Here is a 25,270-nt window from a genome sequence, read left to right as displayed (position 1 = left end):
GGTGTCTTTTTAGTGCATACTAACACATATAAAATGCAGTCCTTTTTTCCTGTGTAACAGCAAAGCTTTCAAATTCACTGTTGGTACTGTTTCTTTCATGCCATTTAAACAAGCCTTTAGTCACCATAGTTGAGCACTCTTCAAATAATTAAGTTGGTCTACCTGTATTAATGTTTTCTTTGCTTGTGTTCAGTTGCCTATATCAGTTGCATCTGTGTGTATGCCTTTATTATTTACTGATTTTGCTGTTACATGTGCTCTTTGCCACTCCTGCTGTAGCTGCAGTATAGGGCTGCAGTACGTGTAATTTATTTATTAAATTATTTATTATTAAAAGTTGCCACACCTTCACTTCAGTACAAGACACACACATACTGTATTAGATTGTTATTATGTCGTGAGTATTGCAGTGAGTAAACAGCTATCTTATGAAATACAATAATGGTAATGTTTTGCTTTTGTTTTTCTGGTTCTTTGTTGAAAAGCCCTCCTTTGTTATACACAGGCCGGTAAAATGAATGGAGCTCACTCAGACTCGCTCACAAATTATAGTTATTACTCAAGGCTCACTTGGACTCGGACTCACGAAAGTTCTGTTGAGCTGGGCTCACTAGGAGTCAGACTCCCCAGCATTCTGCTCAATCGGGCTCACTTGGACTTAAACTCATCATACTTCTAATGAACCGCGCTCACTTATCAGAATCTGACTGAGGCTGATCCACTTGGCCCGGCTCTCACTTGTTCAGGCTTTCTCGTGAATTGAACACATCAAATAATAAAAGACCTTCCTACGAGGCTAAATATAGCACATGCAGAGGGATTACAAATGCGAAGACATTTATGAAAAATATATGCACAAGAGTCTTAAACATACAGAAGAAAATCCTTATTTCAAGCCCATCACAATGCCTTAAAAGAAGTAAATAAGTATGATGTGCAATCTTTGCATTGCTGCAAGTACAGTTAAACCTTAATATAACGAACTTCAGTATAACGAAATTCTCAATATAACAAGACGTGTTTGTGTGCGGTTTCAATATAACAAAATTTTGCTTCCACCACAAAGGAATGCCAAGACAATAAATGGAAACTTCAGCAGATATAGATGGTCCAATGATTGAACACAAGCGACGGCCGAAGTGGAGCAGCATCATGTTCCGTTAAAGTCCAAGTGCGATAAGATACTATCGCAGCCCATGCACTTTGTGCTTTAGGTGCAAGTGAAAGTATGCGAGCGTGAGACAAGAAAGATTGTGGCTTCACAAGTGCCGCCTTCCCGTGCAAGAAAAGGAAAAGAGAGCAGCTCGCTCGCGGTAACACGATCAAGCGTGCGTGAGGGGCAGGTGGGAGGGTGGTAAGTCGGTGCTTCGTGATTTCTGGTGCGCATCTTGGCTGTGGCTGCGCACGGCTGTAAGCACGACTGAGCGCATACGCAGCTGCGCACCCTGCTTTAGAGACATTGTGCCGCATGTGCAAAGAGCGGGTGTGCCAAGGCGGCATGGCATCACGTTAGCTGACTTTCCACGAATTTAGTATTGAAGGTTGCGTAATCTCGAGTTTCGGCGACTCGTTGGAGCCAGAGGCATATGAAGCATTCGCTCCCCGCTGCCGGCGCTTTTCATGATAGCTTCGTCCCAGTGTGGGCAACACTATCAGCTGCGGGTGCGGAGTGAACAAGAAAGCGTGGTTGGCTTTGCCTAATTTGTACCGCCAGTGTGAAGATATTGGCGACGTGGCATGAAACGGTATCATTTGTCGCCGACTCCCAAATTCATCAAAGTAAGTTGTTTTCATGTCCAAATTTGCTTTTTTCGATTGTCCGATAATTCGGAAATTTCCGAGGCCCCTCTCCTTGTAAAAAAACCGATCGGTGACTGTACTTATTTGCATAAAAGGTCAAATTTCAATATAACGAAGCAAAATGCCGGTTTTACCTACTTCATTATATTGAGGCTTAACTGTATTTCCTTCAAAGGGGCCCTGATTCATTTTGTGAACATGGTAAGAAAATGTCAACCTCTACAAGAGGCTCTTGTGAACATGTGAGTCAAATATTATTTCACTGCACGCAGCAGGGAATTTACAATCTCGTGTCAAAAAACATTGAGAAATTGCTTGCTCTCACTTGTCGTCATACAGCGTCATCGCAAGCAGCGAGGCCAACCAACAGCTATTGGGTGATATTGTGATCGTGAGAACATTCTCAGTAATACTATAACTGCTAACTTTGAGTTAAGTAAATGACGCATCTATGTGCCTGCCACCTCAAGAAAAAAGAAAAATTAATTCGTCTTTGCATTGCTGGTAAGTTACAGGTAGCTGCGTCTGCTGTGCATGGTTTCCGAGATAGCAGCGGCAAGCTGCGTAGCATAGTCTACTGCAGCCGCCACAACGAGCCCTTTCGTCAATTTCGCCGCCAAGACGCTCATCCTTTGAGCGGGGCTGTGCGTCCTTGCCTTCTGCCCTGTGTGGCTTCCAGTGTGCCAGCGTAGGCGAAAAGAGAGAGGAAGCTGTGTATGGGTTTGGTAGCCCCACTTAAAGGGTGTGTCTGGAAAATAATGCAGTTATTTTTTTTTCCGGCACTGCCATTGAATGTAGCACGACGGGATTGGTTGTGTTAGGTGGGAGGACTCTTAGCTTTTCATCATTGCCTAGCACAGTCCGCTCCCAAGCTCTGGGAGCACCAGGATTGCCGTTTCCGTATACCTCCTGATAGTGCTCTGTCACGACGTGCGATGGCATTCGTACGCGAACAATGGTATGCGATCAAGTTGTATGGTAACCTCGATAAGGGAGTCTTGCCGATACCTACCAAATGATTCAGCAAGCCTACGGGAACTCTGCTTTGTCATATTCTCAAGTTTCAAGATGTTTGAAGGCGTTTAAAGGGGGCCAAGAAAACATGGATGATGAATCCCGCTCTGGACAGCCATCAATGAGCAAAAGTGATGAAAATGTGTCTCGTGTTCCTGATCTTTTAAACACCGACCATCAAATGAGTGTGCGGATGATAGCATTGACTCTCAGTATTCCGAAAACCACCGTGCACAGCATCGTAAGCGACAATTTTAACAGGTGGAAAGTGTGTGCCAAGCTGGTCCCCAAACTGTTGACTGACAACCACAAGAATAACCGAGTGGTGATCGTGAGCGAACTTTTGGAAGGAGTGCAAATTGAACCTTACTTTTTGGACAGTGTCATTACTGGCGACAAACATGAGTATTCGAGTATGATCCTGAGACGAAGTGCCAAAGTTACAAATGGCACACCTTGGAGTCCCCTTGCCCCAAGAAGGCAAGAATGAGCAAGTCGAAAGTGAAAACAATGTTAATTGTATTTTTCGACACTAAGGGTGTAATTCACAAAGAACTCATGCCCCAATGGCAGACAGTCAACGCTGCCTACAACATGGATGTGATCTGAGAGATTGAGAAGGAAAGGGCCCTCTGAGCGCGAAAGGATATCGCCGATACCTGGTAGTTGCGCCCTGACAACGCTCCCAGCCGCAGTTCTCTGCGCGTACGGGAGTTCCTGGCCAAGCACAATTGGCAACACTGCCCCAGCCCCCCATAGCCCTGACCTGGTTCTGGCAGACTTTTTTCTCTTCCCAAGAATCAAGAGCGCCCTGAAAGGAGTCCGTTTTGGGACCATCGAAGCCATCCAAACCACCGTGACAAAGGCTCTAAAAGAGGTTCCCGTCGACGCCTTCCAGGATGCGTACAGTGCATGGCAGAGTTGCTGATAAAAATGTGCAGATGCCAAAGGAGACTACTTCATAGAATTCTAAACTTTTGTAACAATACCTTGAATAAGCGTATTTCTACGGATAAAATTGCATTAATTTCTGGACACACCCTGTATACTTGAAGGATTCGAAATAAATTTGTGAGACGGTGTGCTTTAATAGTGAGGCCAGCCATTCAACAATTTCTTAGAAAAGCGTTTCAGGGCCCTTGAAGAACAAAGTGTTTTAGAGGGATCTTTAAAGTAATATTGAAATTATTATTTGAGCATTTGTGAAAATGTGTGTGTGGCATAGGCGTGTTATTGGCACCTCAGGATAGAACTTGGTTCTTTCTTTCTGACACAGTGTGGTATGCAAGCCTGCCTCGTAAACGAAAGTGGATTCGGCTAGAATTGTGCACAAAGAGAACTTTACATAATGCTGCTTCTTAACCAAGATTCGCAATATTACCGCAGATGGTCTGGCTCACTGTTTTGTTATTTGATATGCTGGACATCGGGCTAGGTGCTGAGAATTTCGTAAGTCCTGGTAGGTCCACGAACTCAACAGTAATTTCGTCTCTGACACTGTGTGCCGTAAGTGCAGATGCGCAGTCCCACATTTGCTGTCAGTCGCACTGAACGCGAGTACTGAACACGGAGGAGCAAAAAAGACTGCGAGGGTGAATCACACCACCATCTTGAAGCCTACTCATAAAGATATAAAGGGAAAGCCCATTGGAAATAGGCCGTCACCTCCAGTGACACAGTCAGTAATTTTCTCTTTTCTTCTTCTTTTTTTTTTCCGGGGCAAACCCACTTGATCGAGGATGGGGAGGGGAGCAAGGGGGGGAGGTCCTGGAAGGCTGCATACTTGCACAAAATATTTGGAGGGAAGGGGGAAGGGGAAGGAGCACAATCCCGGTGTGCCAATCCCTGGCTATGCCACTGCTCACCTCGTGATGCAACGTGCAGTAACTTCTAGCCACTGAACGCGTGGAGTGTATGAGATAGGTAGACTGGAGAGCGCACGATGAGGGTTGATTAAGCAGGTAACGGTCGACAAGGGTCAACAGTTGCTACGTACCAGACGGTGCCTTCAAAAGCTCAAACAACTGTGAAGGCGTGCATGGCCTCCTCCCCAAGAGCCACCGTGCAGATAGGCCCCAAAGGGAAGGGAAATGGGGTGTTCCGTTGGAACAGGCTGGCCTGCCAAGGGTAACAGCCTGGCGTCATGCTCCCTCCTAGGGTACCCCCGCCCCCCCATTCACCATGGCATCAAAGTGTACTCACTAAACCTGTGTCACTGACGTTCGACCAAACTATAATTCACAAGAGCACAAGTGAAGTCTAGCTCACCTTGTCGTACCACTCATAGAAATTCCTATAAGCGTAGGTGCACGCCATGACCAGCTAACGCACAGTTCCATGATTTCAGTCGCCATTCGCACTCGATGCCAGCCAACGCAGCTTCTGCACGAGAGGGAGAGTGCTAATGCTCAGACAGAACGGGAGAGATGAATGAGCGCAGAGCAAACCTACAAAACTCGAGAAACTCTCTGGCAATCACACTCACTTTTCGAACCACCATCGTAGCCCATAGCGCTGTTGCAACTAACTTTCTAACAAGAATGAAAAAGTTACATAGCGTGCATTATGTGCATATGCCCGGATGTTGCGCGCTTTGCAGCAAACCTTCCCCTACTTCCCTTCCTAGCCTGCCTCCAGCGTTGTGCAAAGGCGCGAATAGTAAGAAAACGCAAAGCACAGGGGATGCTGGGAGGGTGGTCGAACTACATTGACAGTCTATGGCGTCAACTTGTGTTGCTCATGCTGCGATAAGAACGCACATAAAACTGATGCACGTGCTTTCTGCAAGGGGACAGGGAGGGGCGGGAGAAGGCGGTAGCAAGTGTGACATAGAGCCGGCCAGCAATGCAAATGATGGCCGTGATATCAGACTTGCTAAAATTCTACTCAGCCGGGCTCTCCTTCGGACTCAAACTCACCAAAAGTCCACATGGCCGAGCTCGCTCGAACTCAGACTCACGGGTCGGTCCGAGTCTGAGTGAGTCGGCTGACAAATGAGTTTGTCAACCTACAGTGTTATATATAATATCATATGCCTTTTCTGCTTAATAAGCAAAGATTTGTTAGTCCGCATATCTGCTGATATCTACTGCATATCTACTGGTCTGCATATCTACTGATTTTACCTGTATCCGATCATAGCACTATGTACTCCTATTTAGCCACCTACTAACTATCATAACTATATACTATTCTGAATTTGTGAGTGTTGTAGTTACTAGCATGTTTCATTGTTTCGTTATTTAAGAAGACGTCCTGCTATTATGGGACAAACCACCAGCAGCATGATTCGATTCGATGACTGCTGACTGCCATTAATGAATAATAAGTGACCAGATGCTGACCACTTGTAAACCTGCGAACCGGCAAACACGCAGCTCGTGAGCCACTGTTTGGCTACCCGATGCTATTTGGGCACTTGTGGCTTCATTTGCATTCATCATGAACTGCGTCATGTTTCAAGCATCATTTGTCATCACTACATGCTGTCTACACTCTGTATGCAACATGCTTACCGGCACAGACATGCTCTGCTAGCACGGTATCTGACTGCATAGCACTACATCCTGCTACGTAGCAGGCATTCATTGCCTTCTTTATAGCAGTAATTTCACTTTTACACCATGCAGTTCACTCAGCTCTACTTGGCAGAGTTGATTGTCATAATGGCATTAGCGACAACTCTCGTGCTGTTAGAGGCGCAGGCCTTGCCTGTGGCGCAATGAATCTCACAGGTAATCAGTGGGTTAACATCTGTGCCAATTGCACCAAAAGCAGTCCTCTGTGCCGTCCTGCTCCAAACTAGTGTTTTAGCGGAAAAGTGTGACGAGGCTGTGCCAAAGGAACCACAAGAACAAAGGCGTCATAACGTTGATGCTGCCTCGCTTTTAAAATTGAAACCAAAACCTAAAGCAGACTGTCATCATCATAGAAATCAATGGAGCTGCCATATCCAACGAATATAGCTGATGCCATTCCTCCTGTAGTGGACAGTACTCACGGAGCCTCATGGTGGAAGAAGGTAGAGGCTACACTAGCGCCATCAGGCATAGAGGCTCGACAATGGTAGCCGCGACATCAACGCAGTCATCTGTCTAATAAACAGCAATTCTTTGTGGACCTTCTGTTCCTTCAAGTTGGTGACCACCTGGAGGTGATATCACCTCACAAATGTATACTTCTACCAAGTTTCTTCTCGACGCCATGGAACCAGCTGCCAAACAACGACGTCTCGAAGAAAATGAAATGTCTTCCGTCGCCGCACTGAAACTTCACGATTTCTGGCCCTCGGACTGTGAACTCTGGTTCGTACACATCGAGGCGCAGTTTCGCTGTCACCAAGTCACATCTCAGGTGGCCACGTACGACAACGTCGTGACTGCGCTTAACCCGACCACTGCAGCTTTGGTCCGCAACATTTTGCTAACTCCTCTACCCTATTATCAGTACAATACCCTTAAGCGGGAGTTACTACGGTGCACCACCGAGTCTGACTCGCGACGGATTCAACAGCTACTCTCATCGGAGAAACTTCGTGACAGAAAACTGACTGAGTTGCTTCACCGCATGACACAACTCCTGGGAACATGTCCATCATCAGCAGAGTCAAAAATATTTCTGGAGTTCTTCTTGCAGCGTCTACCGAACCAGGTATGCATGATTTTATGTGCCTCACCTACTATGACATCTGTCGAGGTCTCAGCGACGATGGCAGACATGGATTCTTTCCATCCTGTGATATCTACTTTTGACTGTTGTAATGCACCTGTTGCGACACAACCCCAGTTGCAGCAGCACTTTGATGAACTGGACAGTTCAAGCACGCACCTTGCTGCGCAAGTAGAAGAGCTAACTAACCAGTTCGCTGCGTTACGCTTTAGGGCGAATAACCATCAGCAGCAGCATCGCTCACATGACCAAAACGTGTCACGTCCTCTGTCTCCCTTTATTTGTTGGCATCACGCCAGATATGGCACTCGCGCATGCAGTGCCGTCCGCCTTGCAACTTTCCGAGAAACGGTCGGGCCAGTCACTGATGACGGCTAGTGCTACTGGCTCTACATAAGACCGTCTCTTCTACATCACCAACTGCGTCACGAAAGTTTGCTAGCTTGCAGACACTGGTGCGGAAATTTGTGTCATTACCCCTACTTTTCAAGACCGCAGAAGACATTGCCATGACACGTCTTTTCTCACTGCCATCAACGGTTCCATCATTAAAACACACGGCCAGAAATCTGTCACTCTTGGCCTTGGTCTGCAATGCCCTTTTCGATGGCGATTTACTGTCGCTGACGTCCCCGGGCCGATCATCGGCGCTAATTTTCTGTGGAAGTTTAACCTTGTCGTCGACCTTCGCAACTGCCGCCTTCTTGACTTCTCAACAAACCTATCCGTACACAGTATCACCACGTCTGCACCACCTTTGCGTCTCGTACAAGCACACACCCAGGTACCGAAACTGCGGTCCACCATTCTGCTGGAATTTCCAGAGCTGTTCAAACCACCTTCGCCAGATGGTACAATAGTGCACAACATCACGCACCACATTGTGAATAAAGGACCACCAGTATACGCCCGACCTCGCTGCTTAGCACCAGAGCGTCTGAAAATTGCAAAGCAAGAATTCAAACACATGCTCGAGTTAGGCTTCGTTCGTACTCCCACTAGCCTTTGGCCATGTGCTTTACACCTGATGCCCAAGAAGACGGGTGATTGGCAACAGTGCGGCGATTAGTGCGCCTTAAACAAAGTGACAATTCCCGATAGGTATGTACCCTATATGTACCCATACTATACATATACATACATAGCACTATACTATACATATGTAGTACATATACTATATACTATATAGTATATGTATACTATAGTACCGATAGGTGCCCTATATACCTCACATCCACGATTTCACCGCACCGCTTCATGGGTGCTGCATATTTAGCAAGGTGGATCTGGTAAAAGCCTACCATCAGATTCTTGTCGAGCCTTCCGACATTCCTAAAACCGCGATCATTGCCCCTTTTGGCATGTTTGAATTCATGCGCATGCCATTTGACCTCCGTAACGCCGCTCAAACATTTCAGCGATTCGTCGATCAAGTACTCTGCGGCCCGATCTGTTGCTTCGTCTATTTAGACGACATTCTTGTATTCAGTCGCTCTGCTATGGAACACGAATCTGACCTACGTAAGGTGTTTGAACGCCTCTGTCAATATATCCTGGTTGTAAGCACCTTAAAGAGTGAGTTTGGTGTTGCTTCTCTCGATTTCCTGGGCCATTGAGTAGACAAGCATGGAATCCAACTCGTCCCATCCTGTGTGCAAGCAATTAAAGATTTCCCACGTCCGTCTTCCACCAAGCAATTACGGCCATTTCTGGGCCTCATCAATTACTATCGCCGTTTCATTCCTCATTGGGCTTCAGTTTTGCAGCCTCTGCACGTTTGCTCTCTGGCACACCACGAGCTAGCACGCCTGTGTCGTGGACTAATGCTGCTGAATCTTCTTTTATCTCTACCAAGAACGCCCTTGCTATCACTACTCTACTGGCACACCTGCAACCAGACACTCCAATGTCCGTTATGGTAGACGCCTCTGACATAGCTGTTGGCGCCGTGTTTCAACAACTGGTCGGCAAGACATGGAAGCCTATATCTTTCTTTCCAAGGAAGCTGACACCGCAAGAAACCCACTACAGCACTTTCAGTCGCAAATTGCTAGGACTATATCTCGGAGTCCGCCACTTCCATCACAATCTTGAAGGGCGTCAGTTCTTTATTCTCACCGACCACAAACCGCTCATTTATGCTATTACAGTACCTCCAACAGTTCCTCGCACAATCCCCGTGAAATTCCCCAGCTTGCGTATATCTCTGAATTCACTTGATATTATTATTCGGCATATCAGTGGTGTCGATAATCTCATTGCTGAGGCTCCGTCACGGATTCATATAAATGCAAGCCAAGTAAATCGTTCTGGCATTGACTTTGTCCGCCTCTCTACTGCTCAACGCACAGACCGTGAACTTCAAACACTCTGGACTGACAGCGATTCTCTGCACTTCGCAGATATCTTACTGCCTGGCTGCAACGTCACAGTGATATGCGACATGTCTACGAGTCATCCTCGACCGTACATTCTACAACAATTTTGGCAGCAAGTTTTTGACGCACTACACTGCTTATCGCACCCTGCAGTACGTGCCACACAACGTCTGGTCACTTCCTGCTATCTGTGGCCATGTATGAACGCTGACGTCCGTTGCTGGGCTCGGGCTTGCATGCAGTGCCAGCTCACCAAGGTCAGTCGACACACTATGAGCACGCCTGCTCATTTTCCACCACCAGATATTCATTTCAGCCACGTTCACATTGATATCGTTGGTCTGCTACCACCGTCCTCGAACCAATGATACATACTCACCTGTATCGACCGCTTAACACGCTGGCCTGAAGCAATGCCACTCTCTCACATTACTGCAGAGTCTGTAGCCCAAGCAATCTTAAATACCTGGATTTCTCATTACGGCATACCACACAACATAACAACAGAAGAGGAAGGCAATTTGACTCGTCCTTCTTTCAAGCTTTCTCCCATCTTCTGGGTGTAATGCACAGACGAATGACAGCTTATCACTGAAGTTACAATGGCACAATAGAACGCTTCCATCGTCAACTAAAAGCAGCACTTCGTGCCCATGACTCCATAATTCCATGAACAGAGCCCCTTGCTTTGGTTCTACCATGTCTTCGCACAGCTCTGAAAGCAGATGCACAGTGTTCCTCAGCAGAAGTCATTTTCGGCACGACACTTCGCGTACCCGGTGAGCTCTTTGCCGCGGAACCGTCATCTACTGGCCTACAACCCTACGCCGACCGCCTTTGCATTACAATGGCCACTGTTATACCACTGCCACTTCGTAATGACCGCAGAAATGTTTACATGAGCCCACCTTTACTTCATAGCAGTCACGTATTAATCCGTCATGACGCTACTTGTGCTCCTTTTTGAGCTCCTTACAACGGCCCCTTCAAAGTCCTCAAGCGTGACGCCAAGTTTTTCCCACTTCTTGTCAACGGATGCGAAGAGACAATTTCTATCGACCGCCTGAAGCCAGCTCATCTGGACTCTGGCAGAGCCATATCCACAACTTAAACCGCTCAACGGCTGTGCCTTCATCGCTAGGAGGGAAGCCATGTAGTGGACAGCATTCATGGAGTCCCGCAGTGGAAGAAGAGACTGGACTAGCGCCATCAGGCATATAGGCTCGACGATGGTAGCTGTGACATCAACGCAGTCATCTGTTTATTAAATGGCAATTCTTTGTGGGCCTTCTGTTCATTCACTCCATTTGCTGTTTTTGCCAGTTTTCGCTCTTTTGCTGCATTTCGCTTCACCCAGCAATGGTTTCTATGTACTGGCGCTGTGCTTTTGTTATTCGTTCCGCTTGTGCTGCACTTGGATAGTCTTCGTACTATGTGGCACGGAGCTCGCTCAAGGAGGCTGCCAGATCAAAAAGAAGCATCGGATAATATCCAGTCGCGCATTGTTTAGCATAGTTGACACAGTGCCACTTTATAGTTACCTCGTAATACACAAACTTAAGCACTGACACATAATTTGCATATTAAGGGGACTTTTCTTCCAACCCTCCATGATTGGAAGATCGTATTCCATGGCTGTAATTTGGACCGCATTTGCATGATAACTGAATTATATATTATAGAAACTAGTATGGTAATGTTTATTTCAAATGCGGTATTGATAAGCCTACAGCCAGCTCCAATATAGTTATTGACTATTTCATCACTATCTGGTGTACACATAGATGTAGATTCACTACTGCGCCAAACGTGCTTTTCGCTGCACCAAGTCGGCCTTTTGCCTGTGTTAGGATGTGCGTCAAAAAGGTAAAATGGCGGTTCCACCACTGGGTAATTTTCAAAGAGCTGACAGAATCATTGAATAAGATTGTGGATGCAACTCAGATTTCGAAATTTTTTTAGAAGTAGAAACTACTATGTACTGGATCTCGGCAGAAGTCAATGCAAAATGCCAGCAGAAGTGACCTGACATGCTCCAGCACTTCAAATCTATAATTTGAAGTGACCAGTGGAATATGCAGGCCCACTGTGAAATGACCAGCGGACAAAAAACCTGCCATTGTGGAGTAGGAAACCTGCTGCTTCAGATCAATGACTAGAATTCACTTTAAGGCTGACTTTGTCAATACTTAAAATTCCTGTGCAGAACACCAGCCATGGTACCCACTGCTTCGTAGGCCTTGTGTGCAGAACTGTTCCGAGCATTGTTTCTGCTTTTTACAGCGTAAGCTGTTATGGGCTCATTCCAACAGCTGTTTCGGGTGGTGGTCGTGTCCGCCGCCAGTGTTCGGTGTCCGTAGCAGTTGTCACCGGAAATGAGATAAAGAATGCCCAGTTGCCGCCGGGATCGAACCCGGGCCTGCTGCATGGGAATCAGCTACTCTACCACTGAGCCACGCCAGTGCTTGCTAGCATGCAGCAGAAAAATGCACTATAAACGCGACCTAGTGCTTGAGGAGACACGCCATGCGACGTGCATGCTGCATGGCATCGATACATGCACATTTTGCATTGCATTCGCGTATTATTACACCAGGTAGAATGCCATGTAGCAGATGCACAGCTACAAGGCAGTTAAAGAAGGTTTAAGGAGGAAAAAGAAGATTATAATAGAGATGTATAAATCTTAATGTAATGAAAAGCATGTATGGCGTACCTGATTAATTCAAGCAGGCCAAGTGACTGTTTTTCGCCGTCCAGTTTCAAAGGAAATGCAATTAAATCATCATCATCACTACCCTGGCATAGTGCCATTTGACATGCTGGCTGCGTAGTGTCTATTTGACAAACTTTGCATTGCAGTTCTGTTATATTCCTCCAGGTGTCCCAACGTGTAACAGTTCCATATTGCAGTTGCATGCTGCATTTAGCTGGACCTGGTAAACTCATGTAGGCTAGCTGACCATTTGTTGCCATCCTGTTTCGAAGGGGTTGCCAAACAAATCATCATCATCATCAACAACAGCAATGTACCATGCCATGTGTCAACAGATGTGAAATGTGCGCCACATAATCTCTATACCTTTGTTTACTCTTCGGTACACGTTATGGCGCCTCCTCGTAAAGTACAAAACCGCTGCTGAAGAAGTGAATCGTAGTGCTACGCGCGCAGCTGCAACCAGGCAGCGTCGGGCTCAGCAGACCGCTGTGCAGAGAGCAGGACAAGTCGCAGCTTGCCGTCGACGCTGGCCGGGATTGTTCAGAACCTTCTTGCGAAAAAAAAAAGCGAAGAGACTTCGCCGCGAAGACCCTGTAGTGCGTGGTGCCAAAAATAAAGCTCCCATGTATGTAGTTGCTTTTCTAGCTTACACTGTGACTGTGCTACGTGTGTTGCGCAGGTCTGTGACTTTTTTTTCTTCTTCTTCTTCTTCTTCTTGACTTTGCAGGAGTTTGTTGCATTGCACGAACAGTACTCTGCCGCTGTCGGAGGCATTCTCAAGTGGATGTACGACCAGGAGCTGCTGTCCGAGGAGGCCATCGTCCATTGGTTCCAGGAGCACAGTACTAGCACCCCTGGTCCAGCTGGGCTGGTCAGGAAGGCAGTATGTTCATGCATTACTTTGTCGTAGGTTTTGGGCGTTTCCAGCAATTGTGTTGGCTTCTTTAACCTTATGGGAGCAACTTCAGATGACGTGAAGTCTTTTCGAATAACTTGGTATGTAGGGGTTCTGTACAGCCTGTACATATTCATCCAATGTGAAAGTGGATGCTCAGTCTGCAAGGCAGAAGTTTGGGCTAGTTGGGTGAGTCAATCTAAATGTGCTTAAAGGACGAGGCTAAATGCAGAAAGAGACAAGAAATAGCACGGAAAGCACTGATAAAGAATTAGATTACTTGAACATCACATGTGCCTTGGATATACGATGTAGAAGTAACAGTGGTTCCATGTGATGTGATTAAGTGACAACGGTGCACCGTTGTGATGATTCTACGATTTGCTTCTTCTTAATCAGGTGCGCCATACATTTTTCGTTACATTAAGATTTATACATCTCCATAATCTTGTTTTTCGTCCTAAAACCTTCTTTAACTGCCTTGTACTGCTACCTGGGCATCTACTACATGACAATCTACTTTGTGTAATAATATGCATCTGCTATGCAAAACGTTCATGCACGGACACTATGCAGCGCACATGTGACATCTTTGTGCACCTTGTACAGACAAACAGCAGCTAACACCATACATATCATTAACTCACACGTACTAGTGTGGCATTTTGTGTCATATATACATACTGTGCACATACATATACGGTCCATATTTAAATGGAACACCTAATTAGCATGCAAACCGACACAACTTAGCGAGCGTATTGTCAACTTCATAAGTTCAAAAGTGTTTCGTGTGGTGCTAGGGCATTCACGTCAAAAGTGAGTTGTAATCATTCCTGAAATGTTAAATCTGGTGTTCTCTTTAACATTGAAACACACAGTATGCTGCCCCCTCTGCCGTCTGGGCATTGCAGCCAGGTTTAACTTTTGTGTTTACCCTCTTTCCAACCTAGGGTGCCAAATTCGTACAGTGGCTGCAGGAAGCCGAAGAAGAAAGCGACGAGAGCGAAGAGGAAAGCGATTAGTTTGAATAAATTAATACTCACTCCTTCACTCCTGATGTTGTTAGTCTTGGCTTTACCTTTACAAATACCAATCATGTGAAGGGAATTGAACAGTGCTTTAGACAGGCCTAAGTAGAGATGACATAGACACAGTGCTGACCTTACCTGTCTAAGTACTTTTGATTTCTTTCTAAGAATGCATTAACCAGCCCGGTTCAGCACATTCCTGGAATACCAGTATGTTTTACTGTAAAGAGCAGTAATGAGGAAATTAACTGAACTCGCTCATTTGTGCATTCTCTATGCTTTGGTTCAGGTATAGTAAAATGCACGAAACAGGTAGTAGTTCTTTTAAACGTGTACTTAAACGTGCAGTGTTTGATTGAATGGAGCTTGGAGCTGGTAGGGCAGGCACCAATCATCACTGCCAGCTCTCAAGCTCTATCCATTCAGTGCGCACTAAAACGGACAGTCCACTTAGTGCACATTTACATAACCGCCGTCCTGGAAACTGTACGGAGGATAGCGCCCCTGTTTGTCCAGCTCATATGATTCCATCTTCTTTGGCTGGCTCAGCGCAATATTTCGGCGATCTGTCAAGCTTCTTACCGTACATGGCCCCATGAGACTTTTGTTTGTTTCTAAAAATCGGAAGACATGCGAAGCAAACACTTCAAAACCTGAGAGCACATCAAGTGCACTGTAATGGCTGCCCTAGCAGCACTTCTCGAGGAGGGGTTTGAGGACTGTTTTGAGAAGTGGTAGGACCACGGGACTTGATGTGTGGAGGCATGAGAGAACTATACTTTGAAAGGGATTAGGACAACAAAAACACCAGGCAACACTTCTTTTCTGAAAGCATAGCCGGCGACTTTTCAGGCAGCCCTTGTGGTATCTCGTGGTGACAGGTAGCAACCACCATTTTGTTGCAACAAAATCTACATTTCTTTTAGGGACATTGCCTCAGATGTCATACACTTTGGCTATCTTGTGAATGAGATAAGCAAATAGCGTTTGCAAAATGGGGTTACCCTGAACCTACTGCAAAATGCTACCTCTGTTGAAAACTTAGCAGAAATCACCCAATGGTTTAGTTGGAAGTCTTGTAAACCTGATGCTCCTACATTTACAGACCACTTGGTACACTTGTGCATTTTGTGTACAAACCTGTCATGACCTTAGGATACGATAGAATAGGAATAAACTTTATTTGTCCAGCGGTTATTGCTGTTGGTGCCTTATTACAAATTTTTCTTACCCTTGCAACACCTGCACACCAAGGTTGGTGCCAGAGAGGTGCACTGATTTTTAAGGCTTCGGCGATAACAATTGCATACACGTGCAACAACATCAACTGTGTTAATGCAACTAGGTGAGCTAGTGGTTACATCATGATCGTCAGCCCATCTACATGTTCACTGCAGGAAGAGGGCCTCTCTCAGCGATCTGCAATTACCCCTACTGAACACATCTTACGACTGCGAATTTTTTGTTTCATAACACCACCTAATTCCCTGCCATCCGCGAGTACACTTCTCTTCTCTTGGCACCCATTCTGTAAACCTAAGTGGGTACATACTTGGGAGCAAATAGCATTAACACTGGAAACAAAACTTGCCTAGTTTCGTTATTGCAGTTAATTTCTTTTACACGAAGCTCTTTTCTTACAGCACAGTGCCCCGTGTTGTCTTGTTCTGTGTTCCAAGTTAGCACTGTTGGTTCCCAAACAATGTTGCCACTTTTGAGCGCAGGAACAAGCTCACATAGCCAGCTACCGCCAAAAACCAAGAAGCACGTGCAACAGGCAGTCTGCAAAGTGACACCCGTTTATTTATTATACAAGAAGGGCCAACATGGACAGCGCAGTGAGATCAGCACATACTGTGTATATGAGTCTACTTCTTTCCCTCGACCATAATGATGTGGTAGCCAAACTTGGTCTTGACGGGCGGGTCTGTGTAGACAGGATTGCCGAGGCTACTTACAGGCAGCGCAAAAGCCGCATCCTGGAAGGGGCCAACCATCGATCCACGCGTCATCCAGCCCAAGTCGCCCTGCGTGCACAAAGTGGGAACATATTGCGACCCACTAAATGCAGACAAACACTTTTTGAACAACATACCCGACCACTGCTCTCTCTGGAAGATTTTGAAGTGACTGCTCTTTTCAAAGTGAATCTTTGGCTCTTTCGACTGTCTTCGTGGTTGGTAGTTAGCAATCGGACTTTCGCTACAGATACAATAGTGCTGATGCAAAGGGCATGCACTCTTGCGAGTTGCATTCGTCTATTATAGCTCTCTGAGATGCATGTGCTGTCGCATGAGAACTTTTTGGCGTCTGAAGTTTACGAGCAATGGTGGAACACTCGGGGAGGCCAGCGCTCCTCTTCTCCCGCTGCCCTCACCCCCAGTGGCAGCAGCTGGAGAGGAAGATGGCATTTGCCTTCGACAGTGCCGCTCGTGCCGCTGGAGACAACCCTCATATGATGAATCGGCTTACATGTTTAGCCGCCTATACTACCACTGCAGATGTGTTGGTTAATGGCTCTGTTCTATTTGAAACTATGTGAACAAACAACAAATGCTACCATACTACCCTCATGTAACGACTCGCATCAAGACCCTTAAAGGGCCCCTCAACCACTATTTATTGAAGTGGAGAAAGAAATGTGAAGTGAAAATAGGCTATTTGAGAAATACTTTTCTGCAAAAGGTACTTCAATGCATTCAGCAGAAGCAGAGTTATTGGCAATCAAACACAGCCTCCATGGTGCTTCCACTCCTTCAATGCCTTGCACTGCGGAGGCTATGGTGGAGCGGGGTGTGTCCACAATACTCCGCCTTCTAAATGTCACCGTGGCGCGCAGTTCAAATTCGGTTTTGGATGTCAACGACAACAGCACTTCAGATTTCGGCGCCTACGACGCGCCGAACGTAATCCAAACGCGGTTCGCCTCACCGAGCCGGAGTGTGCTTAGCCAGCGGACTCATCGCAGCACCGCACAGTGGCCACAGTATCTATGCTATGTAGCAGAGTGCAGCTACATGCAATAGTAGTGCGTACGCACAGTGTTTGCATTGTGCATGACACGGCTTGAGTGAGTGCCTGCCGTCATAGGCAGCAGTTTGATCATGCTACAAGGTGTGGACCGGCTTTGTCCTTTACCAGCTTGACTGACAGACAGTAGCCATATCCAACTTGTACATTTTTGAAGCGCTATCAATTAGTCTGCCAAGGCATCTACCCGGAGTGACCAAGAGTAAGCGAACGCTGGCAAGCGTGAGTATGGTCTGACCTTAAGTTTCACATGGATCGAGGCTAGTTGAGCGTTCAAAACTAGTCGAAATTGGCGAGACCCGATGGCTACGACACCAATAAGCAAGGTGGCTAAAGTTTATTTGCTACGCGCGCTGCTGTGGCTGAGCATGAGCAGACGATAGTCAGCTTCTTCCAGAAGTACATCATTATTATTGAAATTTTAAAGCACATTTTCGCCTACTTCAGCTTGTTTATTGAAATACGTCAAAATAGCAACTGCGTATGGGAATCCGCTAAATGACGAACAAAAGCGTCCAGAAGAGAGTGAAAAGCAGGCTTGTGTTGAAATGAGAGCATATGAGAGAAAGGTGACTTCGTGCTCCACTTGCAAGCTCCACGTACCACGCACAACTGAAACTTGCCTGAGAAATTCACAGCAGCGTATGCCATCCGCGGACTATGTTTTTTCACCAAATCCGAGGGGTGGTTCAGGGCTCTTCTAAGGTATAATAAATAAATAAAATATCCTCACTGCAACAAATATGTGCCTTCAAGCACGCCATTTCTTTATAAAAAATACAGCTTTCTAGAAGCGTTAGGCTAGTCGCTAACGTTGACAGTCATCGTATGTGGTTTCTGCGGTTCCTTTCTTTTTCCTTAAGCAACACCAGTGATGAAATTCCGTGAAGTGTGATGGCCCATAGACGTCAGCCTTTGGGCACATGCATGCAGTTTTCCAGGAAACGAGGAAGCAACAGTTCTTAATGGATCCCACCCATCTTATCACTGCTCCTTTGCCACCTCCTTGGGTGCCTTTGTGAGACACCACCATTGATGGGTTACCATAAGCACAACATGGAAAGAAAAACACTGAATGGAGGGATAGGCAAGACACTGGTACCAGTGCAGCCCCAGTTGACAGGAGCTGACAAATTGAGGACGAATAGGGAAAGTAAACGCAACACCTACTGTATCTCCGTTCAAATGAGGTCTTTTTTAAAAAACTTCCTCAGGAATATAGTATTGCTTCAAAAACATCCCAGCGTGTTGCTCAGTTTTAAGCAAAGGTGTCTCAGGTCTGAATGTGACGTGATTGAGAGTGTGCTGAAGCAACACAGGTTGCTGTACTGTAGGGCTCTGAGCTAATTTTGACCACCTCGGTTTCCTTAACACACTCGGTGCCCGGTCCACGAACATTCGTGCATTCTGTCCCCGATGAAACACAGCCAGCTTGGCTGGGAATCAAAACTGTGACCTTGTACTCAGTGCACTGAGCCACGGCAGTGGAATTTGGATACGAATTGGCTGGCTGCAGTGTGCTGCTTTTTGACTTGATGTGTGGCACCCAGCCGCAATGAACAGACCGATTTCATTTGCAAGGCTCGCCACACCGAGCCACCATTGCTGCAAAGGGAGCCAGTAGCCATAATCTGGGTTGTTGACCCAGGTGGCAGGGAGAGTCACAACAACACCACTGGCTTCATATTTAGTGCAAAATGATGGAGAAAGCAGGTTGCGACACGTGCACTACATTTAACTGAAAGCTTTGTCTAGAGAGTACAGAACACATTCATGAGATTACCGAAGTATCTTCCAGATCTTAAAAAAATGGGCGCTATGCGTGTTAGTTTTAATGTGCTAATCGCAACATGAGGAAAGGATTTCACACATATGTTAAAGCCATGTTAAAGCCATAAATAAAGAACACACTCATAGATTGCCAGTAAAGCCAGCCTCACGCACAAACTTCCACAGAAAGTTTATCATTTTGAGGGATAGCGGTTCCCCTGAGGAGATGTAAAAAAAAAGTTGCAGTTCCACCCGAAAGGCAAAGCATCGATTGTGATAGCAAATTAGTGGACAGCTATATGAAGTAAGGATAGTAGTTTTATCAGCCATATAAACTTGTAAACATAGGCATACTAACTAAATTAACAAGCACGGTGTTACACACGCACAAGCAAACATGAACACATCTCACTCGATGACCACGGAAACTCATTGTCAAAATGCTGCAGCGAGGAAATGCAGCAGCAGCAGCGAGCGAAGTGACCTTCCTGCAGCCGCTCGCATCAATGCAAACTGAGTCGCGGAAACACAATGCAGCGCGGACTCTGTACTTCTGCAGATATCTTTCAAGGCACAGCAGCCAGGCTGGGTCGCCCAGAGTAGAACACAACCCCAGTTCCTACCCTCTCCTCAAAGCCTTGCGGGGGATGGAAGGCGGCACACTTCCTCCCCGCTTTCGTCCGCTGCATGTGTGAGACTGAACTGCGATCACAGGCTCACCCTCGCACATTTTCACTTGCACATACGGCATACGGTGTGCGGTGGCGATTTTATCGCCCTTGGGCTTTATACGGAACCTCACAGCGACGCCAACGGCACAAATGCACCTGGAGTGTCAATATAATAGCTATCGCAATTAAAAACATGGCAACTAATCCACAATTTCATGCCATATGGCATTGAGAATGCCAGGATAAAAGACACTACTGCCGATGAGGCAGGGATGCTTACCCCCTGGCGAGCTTTGTCCTCACTGTAGGTGGCGGCCACCTCATTGAATTTCATGCCTCCCTTGATCTTCTCGAGTGCTTCCAGGGCCTTAGACTGCTTCTCACACAGGATGTGCCGAACCTACACAGTGCACACACACGACATAATTGTTACACACTGTTGAGGATTCAAGACTGCCTTAGGAATGGTAGAGCAGCACAAAGGACATGGACAAACCGAAGACGGAAGACACACGGGCGCTGTGCGTCTTGTAAGGGTCTACCTGTATAGTACAAACACACATGAGACAGAGCCTTTGTGCATCTCACGTCTTCCTTTGGTCCTCATTTTTGTGCTGCTTTACACCATTCCCAATGTCAAAGCAACTAGCCCAAGCTTCCATCCTATTCAAGACTGCTGTTAGCTTGAAAGCACACTGCAGAGAGAAAGAGAGAAAGGAGTATCGAGGCAATGCAGAGAAGTTGGCTTGAGGTTACAGCCTCCAGCCTGCTACACTTCTCAGAAGAGAGAGGAATAAGAGAAAAAGAAGGGTGATGAGGATAGGTACAGTAGAATGTGATTGGAACACATACGTTTGTGTCCAAAGGGTATACTCACAGTCTCGAATCTAGGCCTGTGTTAAATGAAAATTCTGAGGGTGCCCTGATGGCTTGCTTCATTACATATGTATTCTGTCCGGCCATGGGCACAGTAATATGTTTTCACTCAACAGAAACATCGAAGGAGTACCGACACACAGTTGCAAAGCTCTAGGAGCTCCAGCGTAAGCTTCACGCACGTGAATGGACGACACTCGGCAGGTACGAAGGTTGAGAAACACTTGTATTTTAATCTAACGCTAAAACTAAAGTTGCAGTCTCGAAATGGAATACATGGCATCACTGACATTGTCGTGACATTATGACGTAGAGGTAAAATTTGCTGAAATCACATAGCGACAAGGCTGGGTATGATCACTGCTCATAAAAGAGTAAACGACAGTGCTGTGTGTGTGTTTTCTCCGGCTGTGCTTATGTGTAGCATCCACAGCAATTGCAGGAACAAAGCGATCCAGTGTATCGCCAATTGGCATCCTCGACAAATCACATCGGTGTGCACTGGGGCGATGATGATTAAATAAAATGGTTCACTAGGGTGTCCCAGCACACACCTGTGCGATTTGCTGAGGATTCCAGATGTCATGACTCATCCACCTACTGGGTACCAGAACCAAAACTGGTTTGGTAAAAAAAACTGAATTATTTATGATGCCCCCACGCATGCTAGTATTTTATCCAGGGTTTACAGTTTCAACATTCAGGTAATGAAAGACAGACAAGTTTAAAAATGATGAGTCGGTACTCCTTTAAATTATCCTAGACAGCACATCACTGTTCGAAAAGCTCTATTTGCATCTATTTGGTGAGAAGTGGCAAATTATAGCAGAGACAGTAAAGGTCCAAATTCCTTTTTCAAACAATACACAATCAGCAGCACCAATGGCATCAGTTTAACACTTCAACTTCCAAAATATTTTCCCACATCTGGGCCCTTTCTCGTGCAGGGAAAGGCCAAAAAAGTTGCCAACTTGAGACTTTTCCTTTTCTTGGATGCAACATAATCTTTATTATTTTTTTTACTGGTGAATAATTAATAATTGCTGAGCAGGCACTTTCAAAACACACATGGCATCACAGAGAGTTACAGCAACATGAAAAGGGAAAACTGACATACACACAAAAGTAGCACAAAGCAAAAAAAAAAAAATAACAATGCCAGTTTTTCATAAACCTTCGTAGCTGAAAAAAAGAAATTTATCCTGGTCTGAGGATTGAACCGGGCAACAATGCGTTCCCATGGCAGTCTCTCTGCCATCTGAGCTAACTGGGAGGTTAGCAGCACAAACTGAAGCATGCTCTGAGATTGCTAGCCTCAGATTGTTGCAATTTTGTCTGGCAAGACGAAATTCCAGTCACAAACAAGCTTTTGCAGGAGCATTGGCTTTGTAAACAACATAACATCACCAAAAAGAAGAGCGATGTCATAGAAAGATGTTGCCCTTCATATGAGCCTCACACATTTTACATTCAGTCAAGCATTGTAACATACCGCTTCTGGCACACTTGTCCAGAGCACATGATCAGTGCTAGCAAAAAAATATATGCATGGCTGCAGCTTCTGCGTTTTAGAGGCAATGCTTGTGCACAAGTGCACCACATGGATGTACAACCTTCATCAAAAGAAACAATGCCGCTAGGAATATTAGTGCTCTTTAGTCCTGGTTGTGTCATTTTGGCTTACTAAAATCCAGGTGCAAGTCAGGTCCAGGAGCGAGGACAAGGTTTCAATTCCCACTCCAAGGCTTTTGAGTAATGCAGATGCAACAGGAGACGAAACAGACATTCTGGAGTCATCTGTGGTTAGGTACATAGTGTCTCCAAATCAGAGAATGCACAAGCTACACCAAAGCTCTAGGATGCCAAAGCTCTAAGCACCAACCTCTAAAGGCTGTTCCACATTCGCTGCCAAGGTTTGTGAGTGGCGGCGCTGGCTAACACTCCCAAGGTTAGTTCTAGTGGAACACATAAATACCCAAGAAAGTTGATGGGGAAACCGTGCCGCAGTAGCTCAATTGGTTAGAGCATTGCACACATAATGCAAGGACGTGGGATCGTTCCCCACCCGCAACAAGTTGTTTTTTTTTCATCCACTTTTATTGCCATTAATTTATCATTTCTTTCATTCAATTAGTAAGCACAAGTAATTTCCCCTGTGTTTTCCTCGGTGTCTTTGTTGGCTTCTCGTGATATGAAACCAAGAGCAGTGATTTGGCATTGCTCTCCTTCACACTGCATGTCTGCTCCAGACTGATGGTTCTCAAACATAAGGCCACTGCAGACTCCTTGATGTGAATACAGACAGGTAATAGAGAAATGCCCTCGAGCACATATTTTTTTTTTCTAGGCAGTGCCATGCATAGGAAACAAGAAGTGACACATGCAATAACTTATTTATTATATGCTTGCATGTGCCCAACTATGATTATCTAGAAGCATTGAATATTGGGCTAGTTGGTGCATCATGTTGCGTCATTGAGAGGAACAAGGGCAGAAAGAAACAATATGGACAGGACAGAGCATCTGTTCTGTCCACATTGTTTATTTCCACCCTTATTCCGTTCAACGACACAAAGTGATTATCTATCTGCCACTCACAGTCCACATGTAGCAAGTGTTTTGCAATGGAACAAAGCTACCAATGTTCGTTGAGTGAAAGTGAAGTCAATTTCAATCAATTATTTTTATTTCAACATCAACTGTGTTGAGGAATATGGACTAAAGGCCTTGCTCAAGCTTTAGTGCCCACACCTCTGTATATACACACGGCAGTCAGCAACACACGTATACGATGAGGTGATTATTAATATTTTAAGTAATATACATCGCACAGAAAAACTTTGTAAAGAACTTAATGTGCAAAAGCGGACATTTTTATCAAATACCATGCCTGCTTATGCCGGAGCAAAATGAGTCGCTATAAATCAATTCAGATAATCAAAGCTCACACAAGGTTTCAGCAAAAGCCTCGCCTGTGCCTTTTTGCCAGTGCGACTCCCACAGTCCCTTCCAAGCTTTTTTTCAAAATCCCCAGGGACCACATGCAGGTTTCGAGAAACACTTGCACGACTGCAAGCGTTTCACACAACGCGACTGGCTCCGTCCCGCAGCTTCCGCAAAGGAGCCAATCGCGACAGAGAAATTCGATTCGAATTCGGTTTGATCGTGTCTGAATGCACGCCATGTAACACCCGTATTAGACAACTGAGCTAGGTACTGTATTTGCTGGCAGCACTGGCAGCTCTGGTGCTGTCATCCACACTGCTGTCTGCACCACTCCAGTAACGTGCTGCAGATGAAACAATTTGCACATTACGTCAGAGACCACCAAGCTCAAAGTTGCGCTGCTGCTTGATCATGTGCACAAAGCAGTGTCTCCTGAACCTAGCAACTACAGGTTGAGACACCAATTCATTTGCTCTGCAGCAAACCGGTCGAACACCCCAGACAGCAGCGTGGACGCATTGCACTACATGCCTTGCTGACAGCATTAACAGAACTGGCTACAGAATAATGCGCAAGTCCGTCCAGTTCCTTAGGCACTCTCCCATTCCAGTAATAGTTACAAATTCACCTTCTACCCCGAACGTGCTTTACGGTTTTGATTCTGTCTCGTTTTCCGACAAGCCTGCAATTTTGCAGAGACCAGCTGCCCAGCGCCGCGCCGGTTGCATTGCACATGGTCTGAAGCACTCCACCTTAACGGCGGTTCCACCTTTCGCCTGCTTGCCGCCTTTCGAGTCCGAAGCTTCCGCTGCTTCTCCTGAGCCTTTGCCTTTCTTGGATCCTCCCTTGGAGTCACCGCCTTTTCCTTTGGGAGGCATGCCCCGGCTCACGTCCGCACCGGCCTACGAGCGTATAGAAAGACGTTTCGGTTCAGTCCTACATCACGCCGTGTAATGGTGAAGCGGAACAGGTGATTGCGTGCTTTACGTATCCTAAACCAGCACCTGCCAAGAACCTCGAGCTGTGTTAAGGCTCCGCATACCTTGGAGCTATAAATGGGGCGAGATCAACGAATGCGAGCGAAGTAGATTCTCAATCAAAAGCCCTGCTACGCAAGTGTCTCAAGTTAAGAGTGAAACCTGCATTCAACGGTCTCTAGTACCCAATTAAATTCAACAAAGTCTTGACAGGGAATACAGAACCTGCTTACAAGCGTTTGCGGGCTCTTAAATCCGGACACGGATCGGCGAAGGAAACACGTGTTGTCGCTCACGTAAACAAACAACTAAATTAGTTAATCAAAGAACTATAAAGCGCATAAATAATGCGAAACGTACAGGATATGGAATAATCTTTGTGTGAGCTAAAGTTTGGTATATTCAATGGTTACAAATTTTTGAGAAGGATAATACGATACTAACGCTTTGCGACGGGCGAGTGAAGCTGTTGTGAAGCCTCACCGATTCGCGCCA

At 46.0% G+C, this 25,270-nt stretch overlaps 2 protein-coding genes across 4 annotated transcripts in view; one reads left to right on the top strand and one right to left on the bottom strand.

Annotated features, from left to right (window-relative positions):
- Nucleotides 1-14,527, top strand: part of eIF2Bepsilon (eukaryotic translation initiation factor 2B subunit epsilon) — a 50,066-nt gene extending 35,539 nt beyond the window's left edge. Inside the window, exons 14-15 of the mRNA XM_075682458.1 lie at nt 13,307-13,462; nt 14,428-14,527. Of these exons, the coding sequence (XP_075538573.1) occupies nt 13,307-13,462; nt 14,428-14,499 (228 nt within the window). The 3' untranslated portion in view covers nt 14,500-14,527. The remainder of the gene's footprint in view (nt 1-13,306; nt 13,463-14,427) is intronic.
- A 1,759-nt stretch (nt 14,528-16,286) lies between these two features.
- Nucleotides 16,287-25,155, bottom strand: LOC142572975 (peptidyl-prolyl cis-trans isomerase NIMA-interacting 4). Of its 3 annotated transcripts, none has more exons than XM_075682456.1 (4): nt 25,136-25,155; nt 24,551-24,700; nt 20,257-20,376; nt 16,287-16,532 (listed from the first exon to the last, which is right to left on the bottom strand). In XM_075682456.1, exons 2-4 carry the CDS (start codon nt 24,674-24,676, stop codon nt 16,374-16,376), a joined length of 405 nt encoding a protein of 134 aa, XP_075538571.1. In that variant the 5' UTR covers nt 24,677-24,700; nt 25,136-25,155; the 3' UTR covers nt 16,287-16,373. The 3 variants fall into 3 exon arrangements, with proteins under 3 accessions (XP_075538571.1, XP_075538569.1, XP_075538570.1); XM_075682454.1 differs by having other exon boundaries at nt 25,009-25,145; XM_075682455.1 differs by lacking the exon at nt 25,136-25,155 and adding an exon at nt 24,841-24,986.
- Between the last annotated feature and the right edge of the window lie 115 nt (nt 25,156-25,270).

Source organism: Dermacentor variabilis, chromosome 2 (genome assembly GCF_050947875.1).
Source record: "Dermacentor variabilis isolate Ectoservices chromosome 2, ASM5094787v1, whole genome shotgun sequence".
Taxonomy (NCBI): domain Eukaryota; kingdom Metazoa; phylum Arthropoda; class Arachnida; order Ixodida; family Ixodidae; genus Dermacentor; species Dermacentor variabilis.
This window is presented reverse-complemented; position numbering and strand designations above follow the sequence as displayed.

Excerpts from the sequence above, each read along its gene's own strand:
- LOC142572975 (XM_075682456.1), bottom strand. The coding sequence starts at position 24,676 with ATGCCTCCCAAAGGAAAAGGCGGTGACTCCAAGGGAGGATCCAAGAAA. Across the intron at positions 20,377-24,550 it reads AAGGTGGAACCGCCGTTAAG|GTTCGGCACATCCTGTGTGA; the intron begins GTGGAGTGCTTC and ends TGCACTGTGTAG. Across the intron at positions 16,533-20,256 it reads AGGACAAAGCTCGCCAGGGG|GGCGACTTGGGCTGGATGAC; the intron begins GTAAGCATCCCT and ends TTGTGCACGCAG.